Genomic DNA, 19726 nt, shown 5'->3' on the forward strand with positions numbered 1-19726 from the left:
CTATGTAAAAAAAATAAAAAAGAAGGAAAGAAAGAAAAAGAAAATAGCAAAGAGTAGCAAGTCCTATCAGAATTTCTGAATAGCTCTGTTTTATTCCTGCCCTTACTGAATTACAGCTCAGGTTATACTATGGATTACAACAGCACAAAAACTGCAAGTGCCRTTGACAATCTCTTTTCCTTTTCAGTTGAAGTGGAGTCATCCTGATGTTTTGTAATGAGGACATTTCAACAACGTAAATAATAGAAAGGTTATACCAGCTTCAGGCACAAATATGAAGAATGTTTATGTAGGTATTTTAATGCCCAGTGTCAGTATTTAGGTGCCGGATTTGTTTGGTTTTTTAATGAGAGGAAGGCTGTAGATGACAGAATTCACTCTAAGTGACAGTTCCGTAAGAGCAGCAGCTGAAGACTCTAAACAGGATATTATACTTGACCAAAACTGTTACGCGAGATAACACCACTGCCGCAAAACCACTGGTCTAATGCTTTAAAACTGGCTTAGAAGATAATCATAGCCTCAAGACTCGAGGCTCAGTCTGTAACTGAAATAAAACCTCTCTGATGTCAGTGTTATTTTCTTTGAATAGGAAGTAGCATCAGATCCGAGGCTGAAAAGCGCCAGCGTTTTAAGCATCATACTTTGGCCCTTGATGTTGTTGCGTTTCAGGACAGAAACAAATTACCTCACTCCTTCACACGGAGCAGGAATTTTTCCTTTCTGTCATTTCTTCACATTGCCCAACGCTGCCCTCCAGGAACAAGCGGCTGCTCAACGCAGGTGGCCCGCGGAGGCGGCGAGGGACRCGCGCCCGGGCTCGCGCCGAGCCGCGGAGGCGGCGATAACGCGTACAGCGAACAGCGAACAGCGGCAGGAGCCGAGCCCCGGCGACAGGAGAAGTGGTACCACCACGCTGCAGCCGGCAGACCTACCACCGGGGCACCCCAGGCTTCAAACAAACGCCCGGCGCCTTCTTTATAGGCGCTCTTATCTTCCGGCTTGCATTGTAGTGTTTTTGATTTTTAGTTAGAAAAATCACAGTGAAAGATTAGACTAAGCTGGGTTGTAGCCCAGTGGGCTAAATCCACTCCTTAACATGCAGCTTGCATAGCGGTAGCTTCACCGCAGAGATCTGCAGGCGATCTCACAGTCTGCAGCAGATTCATGCTCCCCGAGTTGCCAAGCCTTTGGTTTTGGGGTGAGGTGAAGCGTTTTTCATTTGCCTGTTGGGATGGAGTCCCAAAGGAAAGCCTCCAGCCTCAGACTAAAAGTTGTTCRATCAAGTGAAATAAAACCTACTTGGGTTTCTCTGATGCCCCTGGCTTATTTTTCTGATGTTCAATTTTTGTAAGCATAGAACTTGAGCTCACAAGCAAGCCCTACATGTTGCAGAATTCATACTGTACAACTGCTAATTAAAAGGACCTAATTAGTTTTCATAATTTAAATCATTATCTGTGTTTTTGCTCCTCTTAGTCCCTGCCTTGCTCTAGGGTTTCTTTTGTCCGGATGATTAAATTAATGCCACAGCAAGTAGGGTTTTTTTTCCCCCTTGAATGGTTTGTCTTAGCACCAATTCTGAACCCCTTGGTCTACGACTTCTGAGGCTGTCCTGCAGGGAGACTTTATCAAATGCTATTAGTGTTTTTATCRCTGTACGACTATATATCCTGTTTAAAAAACAGATACATACACACTGGCCAGGCCTGCCTCCTCCTCTCACTGCTCTGCTTCCTCCTCTCTCTGTCACCAGCTTCTCATTGCCCAGGTCATGCCTTCCAAAGTGTTTCATGGACCCTGAAACGGACCCAGGTGTCTTACCTCCACTGAATACAGAGCACCTAAGTAATAAATGGTATCGTAGGTGGGTGCCTACTTTCCTCCAAGGAGCTAGTCCTAGGTGAAAGTTTCCAACTGAAACCAAAGGATGTTAGTTTTGACAGTACATTTGCAAATTCTACTCGTAACCTATCTAGGACAACACGCTACATATTTTATTGTTTTAGTTGTGCTAGTAAATGAATGTTTGAGTCTTTTACGTGCAGGACTCTCCTCCCTTGCTTTGCCTGATGAACACCGCGGAAGGTGAAAATAATAACAGTTTTGGATTTTTTTAACTCTGGAAGACTAGTTCAATTTTGGAGTGAGAGGTATTGAACTACCTTTATTTTTGCTTTGTTTATGGCATTTTTTCTCTGAAAACATGACTACCAAATTACAGGCAATTCTGACATCTGAAGAGATGGCTCACACCAGAGGTGTGAGCTGCATCAAAACGTGTGTGACTGCACAGGCAAATCAGGCACACCTAAACTGAGATATTATTATTAGGACCCACTATTACCTGATCTCACAAGTGCATGTTTTGCACGTACAAGGATGCACCTTCTGTGTCTGCACATTTAGCCCAGCGCGTTTGGGGTTTTCAGCACTGTTTCAGAGCTGGCTCTGCAGCTCCGCTGCTTGCAAGGACAGACCAGTGTGCAGGCATTGCGATGTGGTTGCTAGGGGCTTGAAATCTTGTATTTGTGCATCAGCTGTGCAGCTGGCAGCCGGATGCACTGTGCTGYTTCCCCATGCTGTCGACTCTAAAAATGAGAAGGAAACGGGCAGGTTTCGTGACGGGAAGCATTACTTTTTCCCAAGGCAGTACTGAAACATACTCAGACCAATATATTCACTCTCTTAAAATAAAAAACAACACACACACACACACAGAGTCATCACTAGGAGGGAGCATTTTTGTAAGAGAAAAGCAAACGCGAACCGGGATGCCAAAGCAAGTATCATTAGCCATACGGTATCATTGTACATGTGCCGTAAGTCTACACAAGATGCATTCATCTTTTAAATTTATCTTTTAGATGTCTGAACTCAGACAACACTACTGCAATTAATTGGCAAGTTAAACACTACCAGATTATAATGCACTGTTAACACCTGCATCTCTGATCTGCACGGATGGCTTTGATATTATTTTTTCTTTTGACAAATAGGCGATAGCGGATATCCTTTAAGCCTATATTTAATGAAGCCCTCCATAAATCCATCAACACTTGCTAAAGGAAACTACAATAAAGCTCCTGCTGCCACAGGCTCTGTTATTGAGAGAACATTTGGTGTTCTCATAATGAAGTTTCAGAGCAGATACTTTTCACGTTGATCTGCGGAAGTGCCGTTTTTGCGTGGGATCTTTTTCTTCTTTGCACAATTATATGTTGCAAGACAAAAAGAAAACAATCCTTCAATACCTAATTTCCAAAATAATAATATTGTCAAACTATTGTTCCAACAGGATAGCTGTTGAATATAAAGTGAACAGAGAAAAGGGTACTTTTTTTTTTTTTTCTGGAAAACAACCCCACATATTTTCATTTTGCTAGCTCTTTAAATGATTTTTCTAATAACTACTTTATAAGCATATTGATCATTATTTCTTTGCTACATATCCTGTGGGTGTGATAAAAGAAAGGAGAAGCTTTAAACTGAGAATAAATTGGTATTTGTTTTCATTTTATATTTGCAAACTTTACAAAAACATCTGCATAAAGTGGTTGCTGTATCAGTTAGAAAAAGACAGAAGAATTGATAGGGGAAATGGAGAAATTCATAGTGAGGAAGATGGATTGTCTTCTATAGATGTACATCATGAGGTGATGGGGAATACTTTTTTATGTAGAGATTTAGGTACCTCCAATCAGCAAGTCACTTGAATGTGTGTGTGACTTTAAAGATCTAGGTAACCAAACTGGCTTCATTGAAACAACCGATATGTCAAAATTATTTATGTGTTTGGGACACCGAAAGTTTAGATCATACAGATTTTTTTTCCTAAAATAAATTTGCAAAGTGGATCTACAGGAATGTAAGGGGCTGTTAAGCCAATTCAATTAACTTGTTTAAAAGCATCCTCTCTCATCATGTATATAGGACTGCAAAGCCAGTGAGAGCCAAGGAAGACGATGCATATACCAGGTTTCAGGACAGATTATGTATTATTATACTGTGGACATGGGGTTTTTTGCCTAGTAATTATTTGCCCAAGCATTCCTCCTGCATCCTTCCTCAAATGCTCATGGTTTCAAAAATGTAGTTCTAGGTATTGCACTGACATTATAGACCATATCTCTGCTTCTCCTCCATGCATCGAGAATGTTTGACCAAAAAAAAACCCCAAAGCTATAAATTCTTTCCCAAGCAGACTCTGACTTTGCAAGCCCACACGGCTATTTGTATGAAGGACTGCAATAGCTCTAGAGATGCAAAGTGCATGTGGCGACAAGAATATTCACTGTTTACAATGATCTTTGCTTAATACATAAAACGGTCAATATATGCAATAGTCAGAACAGTACTCCTCACATAGTGGATTCAAACGGCTTTAAATTGTATAAAATACTGCTAGGTGCTGCTAGTTTTGCCTACAAACCTTCAGTAACGCTTGGATTCTGCCTGGACCCAGTACTGGAAACTGAGGCACACAATGCCTCAGTTGGCATTGGAGCATTTTCTGCACAAAGTAATTTAMTCAGAGTTGATCTTTGGGCTGCAAAACATGACAACCAGAGAGGCTAACGAAGAACTCTGAAAGGACGACTGTGCTGCGTTAGACCAGTAGCAATCTCTAGCACATAACTCAGTTAAAATATACATTAAAAAGCCTATTTCCCAATAAACAAACATCTGACAAACASATTCTCAAGTATCAGTGGTATTAACAGAAATCAAAATGTTGCAGAAAATACTACCTTTTATAAGCAACTAATTCAAAGTGCAGAAATTAGGAAACATGGTAAAAGGCAGGTGTCTGTAGTTGTCGGCCCTTTTCTCTGCTTCTTAGTTATGTTTCCTGTCCTGCAGCGGGGGTGCAGCGAGACAAGCATTTCTAGGTCAGCGCTGAGCGTGGGATGGAGGCGAGCGGCCGCGAGTCCAGCGCCCGCCCGCCCGCGCGAGGCAGCCCGCGGGAGCAGGGTGGCCGCGGGAACACGTGGCGAGGAGCCCCCCGCTCCGCACGCCTGGTGACTGGGGAAGCTGCAGCCCGCGGGGCTGCACAGACGTGGGACTTTGCAAACCAAAGCCATCGTCTCTTCTGCTTCCAAGTGTATTGCAAACGCCACAGCAAGCAAAACAGGTTCCAACAGGAAAATATTATGAACTAACGCAGCAAAGCTCTTCCCCTCCGTTCCAACCTCTCTCTGCCCTCCCATCAGCTGCAATACCTCAGCCCAGTCCTCTCCCCTCTTTGCCTCCAAGCTCAACAGCAAGTTACAGTTTTCTCCCTGTGTTTATCAGCTGCCCCGTGAAGCCTCCTATCTCCTCATTGCCAGCTGCTGGAAGGAAATCAGCCCTTATGGCACTCAGCCTGGAGAGCTGATTATCTGGATGCTTTCCAAGTCTGAGGGGCAAACTTACCCCTCAAAGCCCTCATCACTCTTGAGCAAGTGCGTTGGAAAGTTGTGAGCAAAAATGGTAGCTCAGGGGAAATGTATCTTTAGAGAAATTGAGATATTATGTTAATACACACCCAGTACACTTTTTTTTTTGGAAGTGATGCAACTTTTAAGTTCAAATTTAACATTTCAAGTAAAGCAGTCTTTACCTTAGCTCATGCTAGTAAACATGCTACTTTCACAAAGCAACAGGCTCTCTGCAGCTGAAGTGAGCAAAGTAAGCAGCAACATGCAAGAACAGGACAGCACTTGAAGCCAAAAGAGAGGCTAATGAGCAGAGGCAGCACACATGCCACACACTGTTCTTCTCTCACACCAATGTAGCTCTACTAGCTTCAGTAAACTTACTCCTCGTTTACACCAGCATGGAAAAAAAAAAGCGCATCAGCTGTCTTTTTCAATTGTTAAAATTCAATGTTGCTTGCAACCTCACACAATTGCTGGTGCAGTTGGTTCCGCCACCCTGAGTTTCAGGAGCTGCCACTGCGGCTCGTGTGCACGGGAGAGCGGGTAACTCCTGCCCTGCTTGCTTCAAAAATGCAGGCGCCCTCTCAGCTCCTTACAGCAGAAATATCCCAGTGGTACAGCCCACTTCTTGCTATGCATCAGATAGGTCCTACCTGTTCTTCAGGTTTCAAGGTAAGATCCATGACTTCTCCACAGCTCTAGATCCACTCCAGTTTAGCTAGGCATCTTGCTGTGCTCCAACCCAGAGCTGCTCTGTCCCTGTGCTGTGAGATAAAGCTCTGCATGCAGGGAGCCCAACACTGCGGCCTGGAGAGTAAACCCTCGCAGCAACCCAGTGCCAAGGCAGGTTGGTCCACTTCTGCTGACATCCGCCCAAGCCGGGGTGGCAGTCGGGCTCTGCCTCCACTCAACGCCCCTGTGAAGTGGCTGTCGATTCCTCTGAGCCGAAAGGGCACAGTGCGACTGTTCACTGGGAAACCAGGAGAACTCAAAAGCTGGCCCAAGTGCCTAGAAGGAGGCTTTAACAAAGTATTTTGGCCACCTCTACGCAGGCCGTTCTCTAATTCCTCCCCCCTCCCCATCCCTTTAATGTCCAACCCCTTGACCAGCACAGTTAAAGAACACAGATCTAAACATGTATTTAGATCTTAACTGTCATGAAACACACAGCCAGGTGGAGCCTCTAAGCTTAGCACCTTTTGATATAAAACTATAACACATGCTTAGCCCTCACTGGACACACCCAGCGTCCACAGAAGAGAGTAAAGACCCCAAACTTCAGATGTTTGCATGAGAAGACACCCACAGAGGCTATTGAGATGCAAATGCACAGAAAGCCAGCTTTGTAAGCTTCCTACTAGCAGAACTGCTTATTTACTCCTTCTATTTCTGTATGTTTGCACAATATCTGAAGATCATGCTTCAGGTAGTAACTAGCCATCAGGGGAGAGTGCGTAGTAGCATAGGTTGGCTGCTCTTTTCAAACCAAGCCATCTCTTTATGCTACTCATGGCTGTACTGTGTTGGAAAGAAGACTTCCCAGTTAGGTCAAGTCTTCCAAGACGAAAAATGTGCTTCCCTCCACCTCCCCTGTACACCTAACGCTTCCCATTTTACACCAAGTTGCTCCTAGCACTGCTGCAGCAAGTCTTGCCCAGGCAACGTGTCATGCACAGGGGTGCAAACACCATAGTTGTGAGGTGCCCCCAGGAATCTGACCCAAAGAGTTCAAATGCAGAGGAACAGAGCACCAGCTCCAGCAGCAAGCTGATCTAGGGCACCCAAACCACTGTGCTCAAAGCAGCTTACATGCTCAGTGACTGAAAACAGATCCATGCTAGCAAGAACATATAGACGATAGTTTATTTTTACTTCTTATCACTGCCTAAAAGACCCCATGCTGTCACCCTCATCATTAGTGGTTCAGATCACAATCACTTGGTTTCCTTGAGCAGAAAAGGAGGGCCATGTCTTCTACTCTCATCCCAGAATATTCTGCCTTCTAGAACTATTGTGCTACTTTAAACCAGGCCGCACAGAGCCCACCGTTTCAATTAATATTTTCTACCTTCTTGTGCATCTACCAAAGTTTTGTTAGCCTCCTCCTGCTCCTTCATTTTCTTTGCCACCTTCCTGGGCCACCTCATACCTCTTCTTCCCTCCAGAACTCCTTTCTCTGTTGACAACATTGGTACAGCCTAGAGCCTCTTTTTCCCCCTTCAGCACTAGCCTTATGCAAGGGGCACCAGAATCAGACTGTGGCTGGTCGTGCTCCAGCATTGCCTTTCCCCGCTGGAAGAGTGTATCATCAGCATACGTGGTTCTGCACTGCTTTCCTCCAGCATCACCTCCAACAGCAAAATACATTCACTAGTTTAGGTTGCAAGTAAGTGTCAGAGCCTTAATTCTGTTCTTTGCAATATCAGGGCTGATGTTCAGAACTCAGTTTTCCTTTTGCTCTTTAAGGGAAAGCTATTCTTTGGTTTCCCATATAGTTGACATCATTGCATTGGCAACTGGATGACTTGAATTTCCTTTCCCTTTCTAGGGTGGTCACAGTATCAGAGTTACTGCGCACACTGTTGTTTTGTTTAGCTAGGAATTCTAATTCCCATGCAAGTATCAATCCCTACACCAAACCCCAACTATTCCCTAGAAACAGATCTAGGGACTCCTCCACTACTATCTAGAATCTATTGACAGACAGAAGAAGCATAATCCAGTAGCACAGATTTTAAAAAAAAGAAGACACTGTACAGAGACTTCATGCTGCATACTCAACTTGCTCTCCGTGAAAGAAATGCTTTGCCAGAAAAATTTAGGCATTAAGTGTGAAAAAAAGCCATCCCAAAATTTATTCTCAAAATTTCAACAGAAACGCATCAGTAGATACTCAAAACTACAGAGTTCTTAAAAGTCATACATTCACAATGCAGAAACGTGACAGCTGGGATGCCTTTTGCATGTTCCATGTAACAATATCCATTTTACAGTGTAAACAGGTACTGGTATGTTCTTACAAGTCCAGCAGGAAAGGCACAACTCGGCATACAGAGATCATAAGCAAGAATCAGGTGCAACAACATCACACAAACTTTTGGTAATATGCAGTTTTATGCAGGGCCTTCCACAACAGAGACTGGACTTGAAGATTTCCTGCAGTCAAAAGTTAGACTTCTTTCCATCATTCAGTCCTTTCATACCAAACGCTCAATTTCCAATCTAGTTTAGATTCCATAACACATACAGCTGCAGCAGACGTTAGAGGAATAGTGAAAGGTAAGTCCAGTAAGTCTTCAGGTGCTTCCACTAATACATCAGGTTTTGGTTTCAGATAGTGCATGGAAGCATCTGCTTGAATCTCAGTTCATTACAGTGGTCATTAATAGAAAAATAGACACTACATCTACAAAAGGAAAAAAATGAGGTAGATAACTTAGAATCCAGATGACTATCCCAGCAACCTTCATACAATACACATGGATCATTAATTACCATTTTGGTAGAATGCAAGTTCACAGACCACCAAGAAACTTAATGACCAAAGTAGGAATGCCATCCAAAAACCCACAAAACATTTAACCTAAGCATGAATACTTCATATTTAAATACAGGTTTACACAGACTGATCTTCTACATTACTCAAATAAAAATAAGAAATTAAAAAAAAAAAAAAGTCTCTTGCTAAGGAAACCTGTTCCCATGCCTAGTTGCAACAGTCACCTGAGATTCCTTGCAGAGCTTTTAGACCTGACTTCCCAAGGCAAGTCTTCCCTTTCAAAAGAGGAAGGAAAAAAAAAAAAAAAAAGTATATACATACCCACCCATGCTTGTTTGGGGCTCTTTGTATTGAAATAAAACATCTAGGAAAAACTGCACATCTTTGGAAGTAGAAGTTTTGGCACTATACTTGAAGGACTGTCCTAGTCGTAGTATTACATAAGCAGCAGTCAACAACAGAGAATCAATTCCTTAGGAGCAGTGATTAACGAAAAACAGTAACTTTCTTTTCATAGATCTTCTGAGGCAAAAAGGAACTTATATATATAAAAAAAATTTTGTAGTTTTTATAGCCATTATAGTAAAAAGTACATTCAGAAACCACACAGAGCCAAAAAACAAACAGAAAGACTAMTTCTAAAAGGGTGGCAGACATTCTAGGACATTTACCCGCATTAATAGTTTTCATTTGCCATCAGTAAATATAAGCTTTTCCATTACCAGTAGGTTGTGTCCACTCTGCTCAAAACTCCCAAGTATTTCACTCAAAGAGGTAAATATTCTAAACTTTGGAATTTCAAGTTGTAGGAACTTCAATAAGGCTGTACAACATTAAAGTCACACGTAAGAACTACTTTGCAAGACCCGCATCTTTCCAAATAGAAGGAATTCCTATTCTTTATTATTTACTATTTGCAAAGCAATATCATGATTGTACTCTGGGCAACTCTTACAAAGACAACCATAAAATCATTTGCACGTCAATAGGAAAATAGAAGGCTGAAGTGGAATCTCTTAAAAATATATGTTTGTGTATATATATATTTGTTCTTTCTGTACGTCAACTTCACTAGAGTTTTTAACTAACAGCAATTTTGTTCTCCTCCACGAAGTGAGGGAACTGGTGTTTTGGCACATTGTCTGCAGCAGCACCACTGGCCTTCTCCATATCAGAACCAGTCCCAGACTGGGTCCCATCTATTTTGGAGACTGTAGCAGTATTTATTGCCGAACCACCCCCAATGGTGACTGGCAGGGTAGGTAAGCCACCACTCTGGATCACCGAGATCTCATTAGTCTTCATTGCTATGCCATTGCTGAGTACCGCTGCATACTGATTCCATACTGTGGGGTCAATGCTCACTGAAGGAGGCATTATATCCTTTGGAAACATTTCAGATACCTTCTTGGGATCATTGCCCAGCAGAGCCATGGGGTTATCAATTGAGAGCCTTCTTCCTCGCCTGGCAGAGTTATTCCACATGTGAGTTCCTACATGGACCTTTCAGGGAGGGAAGAAAGTAGAGAATCATTAATACTTCAGTTTTGATGGCACACCCACACTCCACCTTGCTTAAAACCAAGTTGCTCAAGAAAAGTCATGTGTGCCCAATTTGCATCCAGGTAAATATTTAATTGAGCTAGCTAGCACTCGTCTTTGTTCTCTTCCTTGGACTTGCAGGATGGAGTTATTCTGCAGCTGTACATAACCATGGCTCCTTAGATTTCACTGCCAGAGTGCTTGTAGAATGGGGTTTTTACACCTCAAACAAGTGAAATTGGCTGGGTTTCCTCCTCCACCAAAACCACATTATTCCTTGTGAATAGACTGCCCTGACAGATACGCCTAAGTGCAAAAAATTTAAAAGGAAAATAGCAAGGAYTTGGAAGAGATGTTACACCTAAGCTAAAGTCTTCCACACCAGAAACATACTGCTAGCACTTCTAGCAAATGATTGTTCACAAGACAAAGTATCTTTTCCTCTCCATCAGCATTTATGCAAGGACTGGAGAGCTTGAAAAAGTTCTTGTGGGAAGTGAGAAGTCACTGTGAAAGCGAGGAACCTCTGAGTCTCTTATGGAGCAAATAGACTTGCAGCATTTCTCTAGCAAGTGCTTAGGTCCGGATACTCAGGGTACCTTGTGCCATCTCAGGACTATCTTCTTTCAGTTTTATCCCTCCTTGTCCTGCACACTGTTTGAAATAATGAAGTGTAGTACATGTATTCTGTAAATATTGTTCTATAGCATTCAGTATTTGAATTACGTCCTGACACTTCCAAATCCAAATGAAAACAAAGCATTCAGCTCAATAAGGGCTAAGCTTTCCGCTACTATCCAGGAATGAAAAAAGACAGYAGTAAAACTTCTACAGGAAACCTAACTGTGATAATCAATACGTGATTTAGCCAGCAAGTTGCATGAAGAAACTCAGGAAAGAGACAGAGAAGTCAAAAGGTAACTGCTCAAGGAACTATAAATCCAAGTTGTCCCCAAAGGTAGGACAAATATTAGCAATACTGCCTCTATATAATGGCTTTCCCCGACATAGAGGGGGAAAAAAAAAATCACAACTTAAACCCCTAGGACAGGCAGTCTACCTTCAGGTTTCCTTTCGTTGTGAAGGCCCTCCCACAGATGGTGCAGGCAAAGGGCTTTTCACCAGTATGGGTCCGCTCGTGAATCTGAAGGGCGCTCGCAGAGGAGAAGTTCTTCCCACACGTAGTGCAGATGTGCTGTTTGGCCGGACGGCAGAATTTCGGTCGTGGCACGAGGAGCGGGGCAACACCAGGCGAGAGAGCCGGTGGGCCGATGAAATGGCTAGTGCTAATGGGACGCTCGCTGGGCATTTCCATTTTTATGAGGGCTGGTGGGGCTCTAACAAAAGCAGCTGGAATACTATTTCGACCTAGAAAGACAGTGAAGATAAGCTTGGAAGCAGACRGAGGGATAAATGTTAAACTTGACCTAAGACACTCCGCCTGGCCTTTTGTAGCTGCACACGCCCGAACAGCATACTCGCAAGCCCTCAGACTCAGCAGCCATGTAGCGAGACTGTTRTTAAGCTTGCAGGTACGCTCAGAAAGAAATCAGCTCATCCCTATTTATTGGTGAGATTAGGCATTAAGAAGTCTCAATTTTGATCAAATTTAGATCAATATCAGCCTCAGTGCTAAAAAGCTCAGAACCCCTACAAAAACATTCCTGAGTTTCAATACTATGTTCTCAGGTTAAATGGTTTTCCATGAAGTGCAAACCTAGAGCTGCTTGCTTCAGTGAGCTGTAGAGAGATATTAGGTGAAYCTGTGAAAGATAAGTGCACAGGCTCTGTTTATTTTAAGAGATCTCCATGCTCTCTTGCAGAGGAAGACAGCATCTAGTCTTTACATTTTGTTTGAGTCTGACTGTAATACAAAACCCCCAAAACCCCAGCTTTCCAGAGCATGGCCACCCCCCCTCCCAGTGGGGAAGGTAGAGGAGGAGCAAGCAGAGATGGTTCTGGACTTCTGTTGGTTCCTTCCGGAAGGGTTTCCCCAAGTGCTACCCACCACCCAAGCTACTGCCAGCATTTCAAATAACTCACCATATTCTCCATTGGCAAAGTGTAACCCGGGTTCTTCTTTAATGACCTTTCGACCAATATTGCCGTATGTTAAATCCAAAGCACCGACACCTTCCATTTCTGTAGATGTGTTCTCAGGACCCTCTGCTTTATTGCCCACACCTGCATCTTCTTGATTGTTGAGGCTAGGAGACTTTGACCTCACGCTCTCAGCTTGGCTGTTGGCTGGGGACAGAGCATGGACCGATGTGGACTCTGAGGCAGCAGGACTCCTGCCATTCTGATAATCTGCATCTCCCACCACAGAGGAAGAATCGTTTGTCATGCCATCGCTTTCTGCTGAACCGTTGTCACTAGACTTCAAGCTGCTTTGCCGCTGCAAGCTCAAGGCGGAGTTTACAATTTTCATTTGATTCTCCAGTGCCACGATCCCAGAGAAACTGGCTGCTGTGGCCGGGGAATCTGATTGTGCATCGTACGGAGTAGGAGGCTTTGAAGAACTCCTTGGGCCATCCTGAGACTCCAGGTCCTCTTCCATCTCTATGCTTTCCACATTCTCCTCTGGGCGAGTGACATCTCCATTCTTCTCAACCACAGCAGGATCCACGTCAGCATTGTCGCAGGTGTTTTCCGGCATTGGTGTGTTAGGTATTTGCCCCCCCATATGCATGCGGATATGCTGCTGCAACACAACTGCATTCGTAAACTTCTTCTGGCAAATAGGACACGAATGCTGCATCTTCAAAGGAGTATTAGCCCGGTGGACACCATAGTGAGTTTTAAGATTCCCTTTAGTAGAGAAGGCACGGCCACAGATCTTACACTTGAACGGCCTCTCCCCAGTGTGAGTACGATAATGCATTTTGAGTGAACTCTGGCAGCTCAGCACTCTGTGGCAGATCAGGCACTCATTGGGATCAGCAGTAGATTTATCGATGTTCTCAACCAGTTGCTGAAGCTTCGATGTTTCTGAGCCTTGGTCACTTGACCCGCTTACATGGAAGACACTCACGCTGCAGGTTGCTTGTGGTGAACTCAGGCTCTGTTCTGTGCCCGACTCATGACCGACTACTCCCGATGAGGAAGAGCCACCTTCACTTTCTGGAGAAGGCCTTGATGGCAGGTCATTTGAGAACGTGCCAGTGATAGACTCCTTGATGCCTGCTAGATTGGAGACATTCTGAGGCGCACTGGTAGCCGTAGAGGTAGGCAGGGTTGTTAGAAGAGGTTTACTATCCACAATTAGGTTAGACTCGTCCAGTGGTACAGACATCCCATAGGGGATGCCACTGCTAGTGGGAACGTTGTCCAGGTGCTCAGGAACTGGATAAGGATTCATCTTTATGTGGGGGTATTTGTCTTTGTGACGCTGAAAATGCACTTTAAGGTTTCCTTTGGTTGTAAAGCGGTTACCACAAATGTTACACTTGTAGGGTCTTTCACCAGTGTGGGAGCGGAGGTGGATCTGCAGGGCACTGTCATTGCCAAAGACTTTGCCACAGAATTTACACTTGTGTTTGAAGAAAGGCTCTTCCGCAGCATTCGGTTTGCTTTCAGATACACTAATGTTGGGAGGTTTTCCTTTCCCCTTCTTCGAGGAATCTATTACAGAAGAAACGGCCGAAAGCGGATTTTGGAAGATGACCGAGTTGGAGGCCTGAGGTAGCAAAGGATTCGGGAATCGAGAAATCGAACCAGGGAGGCTTCTGTTTGCCTCTGGCTTCAAGGGGAAGGAGGAGGAAAGCCCGGCAGCCAGCGAGCCGGCAGCCGCAACGCCAGTGTTAGAATGAGGTAGTTTTCCTTGCTTCAAGGATTCCAGTGATAGGCTCTGGCTCCCAGCTTTTTGTCCGATCAAAGCAACAGCAGCTGACAGCTGCTGAGACATATGAGCACCCAAAGCTTTGAGTGGATCAGCAGCAGCTGCTATAGAAGGGTGTAGGGCATGGGGAGCCATCATGGCAATCTGAATGCGAATTTGCTCCGTCAGCTGAATTTGCTGGAGTTGCTGCTGCTGCAGACACACAAGCTGCTCCAGGATCATCGGAATAGCATTAAAACTGGCTGCTGAGGAGGAGATGGCATCTGAGGTACGTTGGTTCACAGCCACTTTAGTGCCACGTATTGTCTGCAAAGTCACATTAGTGTTGGGTACTTTGGATTTTGGTAGATAGCTTAGCCCAGGAGTGGCAGGCGTAACAGGGGGCTCTATTTTAAGATACATTCCTCCCACTGATTCAGCATCAATTTTTCCTTCTCTCTTTTCCATAGAGCCAGTGCAGCCCTTTGCCTGAATGTCCTTGCGTGCCCTGCTATCCAGTCGATCGCTTGAAAAGCTCCCTAGAGAAGCTTCAGAAAAGCTTTCAGGGGGTACTGTTCCCTCACTGTCATTCATGATTAGGACAGGTGGATTTTTAGTGCAATTTTTCTTATGCTCAAGGAATTCAGAGAGATCAAAGAATTCTGCACAGCATTTCTCACAGATTTTGGTTTCCTCTGTTCGGCATCTTTTGGAACTCATTTCACCATCTCCGTCACCTGGGACGTCTTGTGGACTCCCTTGAAAACAAAAGAAGAGTCACGTTAATAGCTAAATTTTGATGGAGTTTTTCCTAGTTAAGTTGGTGATATTCAGAACAGAATTTCAAGTTATGGGTACAAGAACCTGGAACCAAGTTTGCAGATAGACTTGGAGCCCTAGCATTTGTTTTGCTACCAGTTCAGTTGCAGTCCCAGGGAAGCCTGCATCCCAATCCTCTCTTCCATTAAAAAAAAAAATAAATAAAAAGTAAAAGGAATCACACAAGGCTTGAGGGAAAGAGAAAGACACTTCAAGCCCCTTTATATGTGGAAAAAAAGTGGAACAGTAAGTCTGTTAATCCCTGCAAATAGCTAAAAGCAATACCACCCAATGCAAAATAGAAAAGGCATCTAATATATAAAGCAAAACATCACATAAACTTAGTTTGTGTTTATTTCAGTTAGTAATTCACTGTCAGTAATCTCTCAGTAATTCATATAAAATTGTTAACCCAAGAACAAGTAGAACCCAAGACGAGTAGTTCTTAATTCAATGCTGATCCGTGAAGCAGCATTCATTCCTCCATTATGGAGGTAATTACTACTGAAGACAAGTGGTAAAAGCAAAAGCCCCGTATTTTGCTTTGAAAATGTTCAAAGCAAACCTACATAAAAAAAATTCTTAAAAAGTCACAGTAGTAAAGAAAAGCGATTAACTTACAAACCCACAYGCAGGTATGAGTCTACGATGACTCTGATGATTAGAGCACCCAGCTAACATGTCCTCTTTGCAGCATTCACATGCAATAATCTCAAGCCTTTTTAGAATAAGTACCACATTTAGTTGCATTTGTAATTAGACTGTCTTTTAAGGGGGGGGGGGAAGATAGGAAAGCTAGTTCACAAGTCTACTCCTGGTTGCCTCTTCTAGTGCCCACAGATCAGACTCACCATACTTTGTGTGCAGACAACAAAATATAGTTCAGAGAAATATTAGTACTGGAACAGAGGTTAAAAGAAACTCTAGGCCAAAACATGTTGTTTCTGCCCAGTCCAGCCTTCTCTAGAGGACAGAAAACCCATCAGATACCGAGGGCTCAAGGCAGGCAAGTGTGCTGGGCACAGGAGCCAGGAGCATTCAAAACCGTAAAACCTGAGGCTGATACAACCGCGAGGGAAGAGGGAAGGTGTCAGACAATCTGGCAGCCCACACCAGGGAAAACATCTCATAACTCACCCTTAATTGCACGCGGCAGACCCCAACAATTCGGAAAGCTTGCAGTGCAAGACTGCTTATATTCAGGTCTTGCGTCTCTGCTAATGCACTTCGGGACTTAGCTCCGACTTCATGTTACTAGCCCACACTGTCTTCAAAACAGAGCCAAAAACTCTGCAAACACAAGAGCTTCTGCGGCTTTCGTTTSGAAGGTGTAACTGAACCACACATCTGATACATATGTATATCCTGTACACGGCAGGGTGGAGGGCGAGCATGTCCAAGCAGCCACCCAGGCATGTTCGCTTGCTGTTTTGGAGCAGTGTAAAAAGCTCTGTGGGGGAGGATATTGTAAATCCTGACATTTGCAAGGGTAACAAGGATATTACACATGTACAGGCAGCAAATCTAACTTCTCACGTTTAATGGTGAGTGATGGAAAGTGCACAGAAATGTCTTTCCCCTCAAAAAAAAAAAGGGGGCGGGGGGTTTATTGGAAAAAAAATGCAAGTACCAGAGACCTGATGTGCTAAGGCCTGCAGAGCAATAAATCCAAATCCTTAATACGCAATTCTGTTAATCGTGCGTGCTTCAGGGTTACAAGTCAGAAACACCTTGAAGAGCATGAAAGATGTTCTCAACACAACTATGATCAAAACTGGCCAGATCCTTCCTATCTAAACAGCCCCACAAGGAGAACAAAATACTTATCCCCCACACACCTGAAAAGCTTTCACAAAAAAGAAGAAGAATTTTTGCATACATTTCCCACCCCAAAAATTTGTTAAATTGATGCCTCCTAAAGTTGACATAGTTCTATGGGAAAATATATAAGGAAATAAGCCTGCCTATTATGTAAGTATAGGAAGTACATGATACAAAATTTATCAATAAGTCACCTAAGGTCAAGAATGGCTGTTTTTAGACTCCCACCGTTGCAAGTCTGAGCAGATACAATGGGAAAGTACTGTGTGTTAAAAAAAAAAAAAAAAAAAAAAAAAAAAAAAAAGGCAGCTTTTACAGCGATGCTGCACACACACTCGAGAGGGCTTTCCGTGCTTGCTTTCACGACAACTGTTCCCATCCAACAGGAATTTTACAGAACTGCTGCTAGAACACCGCAGCCTTCTCCCTTGCCCCCAGAATCCTTTAGTATTTAGGACTTCAGCCATCCAGTCTGCCAGGCCTGTCTGTACAGTCTCCCTGCGCTGCAAAACCGCCTTAGGTTTTACTGTAGAAAGCACGAAGCCCTCTGCAGCCTCTCCTCAGCGAGCACACACGCTTCACACCACAGTTTAGATCCCTTCTGCTTCGAGCTGAACAGAAATGTCTGCATGAGAAGACTGCTGCCCACCACAAGGAGATACTCCACAGTAACTAYGTGTAGGAGACCTTGCACTTTAGCTACTTTAGCACGTAGGACCCCTTAACTCCCCTGTGTTGATAATATCTTCTTGTTTTTCCACTGACCGCACTAAATCCAAAGCCATCCTTTTTGCACACTCCCCACAGTGCCTGCTCCCATTTTTCATAATGCAAAAGAACAAGAAATGTTTTCTCCTGGTCCTAACCATCAGTTGCCACCCCAGAGAGAAGAACTGCAGTTAAATTGAATGCGGTGCATCGGGCACGAGCGGGCAGGCTAGCAGCCCTGCCGCAGCCAGGCAGCACTGGTACTGTCGCATCTTTTTGGTTTCCGTTTCCCCTGTTTGACAGTAAGACACTGCTTCAGGACTCCAAATAAACTCAACTCCCAGCTTGTGCTGCCTTGCTGAGTTACAGGTAGGATACAGTTGTGCCTTACTCCCCTTCCACCTTAGCAAACGTGAGTATAGGAGTTTCTCCCGTCTCAGAAGGGTTCTGAAACATAAGACAGTAAGAGCAGGATGCTCAAATGTTGTGTGTGTAGTTGGAATAAAGGAACAATTTACTGCTTCTTTAAAAAAGAAAAAGCTTTGAAACTCTTCATCTTGATTTCTAGCTACATCCTCTCCCAGGTCTTGAAGGAGCACCAAGTGACTGCAATCAGAGCACCTCATTTAGCAGAMAACCATGTGCTGCCCTCCCCCACCCCGAGCAGTTATCAGTGACATGTATTTAACGGTCTTAAAACGTGGGCTCGCTTCTCTGCAAAGAAAACTGCCTGTGCATGTGCCTACATCTGCGGCCAGCTCTGTCCAAATACTGTAACAGTATTTACCGAGGAGCAAGAGGGTCCTGCCAGAACAATTGCTTGTGCACTTCAGTTAACCCTCTCCAAAGGCTTCCCAGGGATAGACCTTCTACTGTTTTTATCTCCCCACCCCCGAATTTCAGGAATGTTATCTCTCAGCATCTAGTTATCCAATAAGTAAGAAGAATGCAGTAAACCCAGCAGGGGGGGTTAGATTGAATCACTGGCAAATGGATGGAAAAAATCCACTATTGTGTAGGACAAGGCGGTCATCGACAAGGAAGGCTGATAAAGTCCACAGGGCTCGAATTAATTTTTGGAGAGAACCATTAGGCGAGTAAAATAAATTTTCATCTGGTTTGATTTGATTTCAGAAAAGGTGCTGCTAGTCTACCACTCATCTGAGCAACTAGTGACTGGATTTTTTTCCACTGTGATAGTTTTATTTCACTTGATTTTTTTTCTCCCCTTTTTAGAAAGAATTTAATACCTTTGGTGAGGTTACTTTTTCCACAGACTAGATTTGATCAACTTTAGTACTTTGAKCTAGCATAACCATGCAATCATAGTTAAAATTAACTCACGAATGATAAATAAGTATCTGTCCCTAAATGYGAAAGCCTCTCCCACTAGCACAATGTCTTGAGGAGGACTAGGGAGTTCCCCCCCTCTCCCCCCCGCTAATCCCAGCTGGAAAAGGGTAGGACATTTCAAGAACTATAAATTGTAGAAAGTTTCTCCTCTTCCCCCACTATAAAACACACTTTTAAACATACTTGCTACAACTGTAACTAATGAAAAATTACTTGCTCGAGTAAGCTAAATACACTTGACCGATTACTTACTGAGAAACAATCCAAAGGCCTTACTTAAGCTTTTCTACACTGAATTTATTAGCACCATTTTCCTACCCAAAGATAAGCTAGAAATGAGCTAAACCTCACCTGTACTTAAACTGTAGTTATTTTCTTAAAAGGCTTTAATTTTTGGATTATCCACCTACTGACCTACCTACCCCGCTTTTGGATTATCCACCTACCGAAGAGGAACACTGGGCAAAAGACAGAAAAAAGTCTGAGGTGAACAAACCGATCTGACAAGCTAAGAAGTGCTAAAACACACCGGAAAAMACTCAGAGAAGCAAGGTGCTTGTTTCCAACGGGGGCCGCGGCACGGGCTGCCGAGCAGGCCTCCGCGCCCAGGCTCCGCGCGACTTCTGAAGTACTTTCAAAGGGCTTTAAAAAAAATAATAATTTTTTAAAATAATAGCCCCAAGTTCCCGAAAGCCGTGACAAACCTCCGTAAAACACCGGCACGTTACCTGCTGCAGCGCAGCC

At 43.8% G+C, this 19726-nt stretch overlaps 1 protein-coding gene across 4 annotated transcripts in view; it reads right to left on the reverse strand.

Annotated features, from left to right (window-relative positions):
* Positions 1 to 8248: 8248 nt before the first annotated feature.
* Positions 8249 to 19726, reverse strand: part of SALL4 (spalt like transcription factor 4) — a 15100-nt gene continuing 3622 nt past the window's right edge. For 2 of the 4 annotated variants that reach the window (XM_085314072.1, XM_085314073.1), the window contains exons 2-4: positions 12505 to 15039; positions 11522 to 11829; positions 8249 to 10422 (exon numbers count right to left, since the gene is read on the reverse strand). In XM_085314072.1, the coding sequence (XP_085170198.1) occupies positions 10000 to 10422; positions 11522 to 11829; positions 12505 to 15039 (3266 nt within the window). In that variant the 3' untranslated portion in view covers positions 8249 to 9999. Of the gene's footprint in view, positions 10423 to 11521; positions 11830 to 12504; positions 15040 to 16237; positions 16481 to 19726 lie in introns of those variants that run through there. The other 2 variants (XM_085314075.1, XM_085314074.1) reach the window with 2 other exon arrangements.

This window comes from Rhea americana, unplaced genomic scaffold (assembly GCF_003343005.1).
Source record: "Rhea americana isolate MKP2758 unplaced genomic scaffold, rheAme1 scaffold_4, whole genome shotgun sequence".
Classification (NCBI taxonomy): Eukaryota; Metazoa; Chordata; class Aves; order Rheiformes; family Rheidae; genus Rhea; species Rhea americana.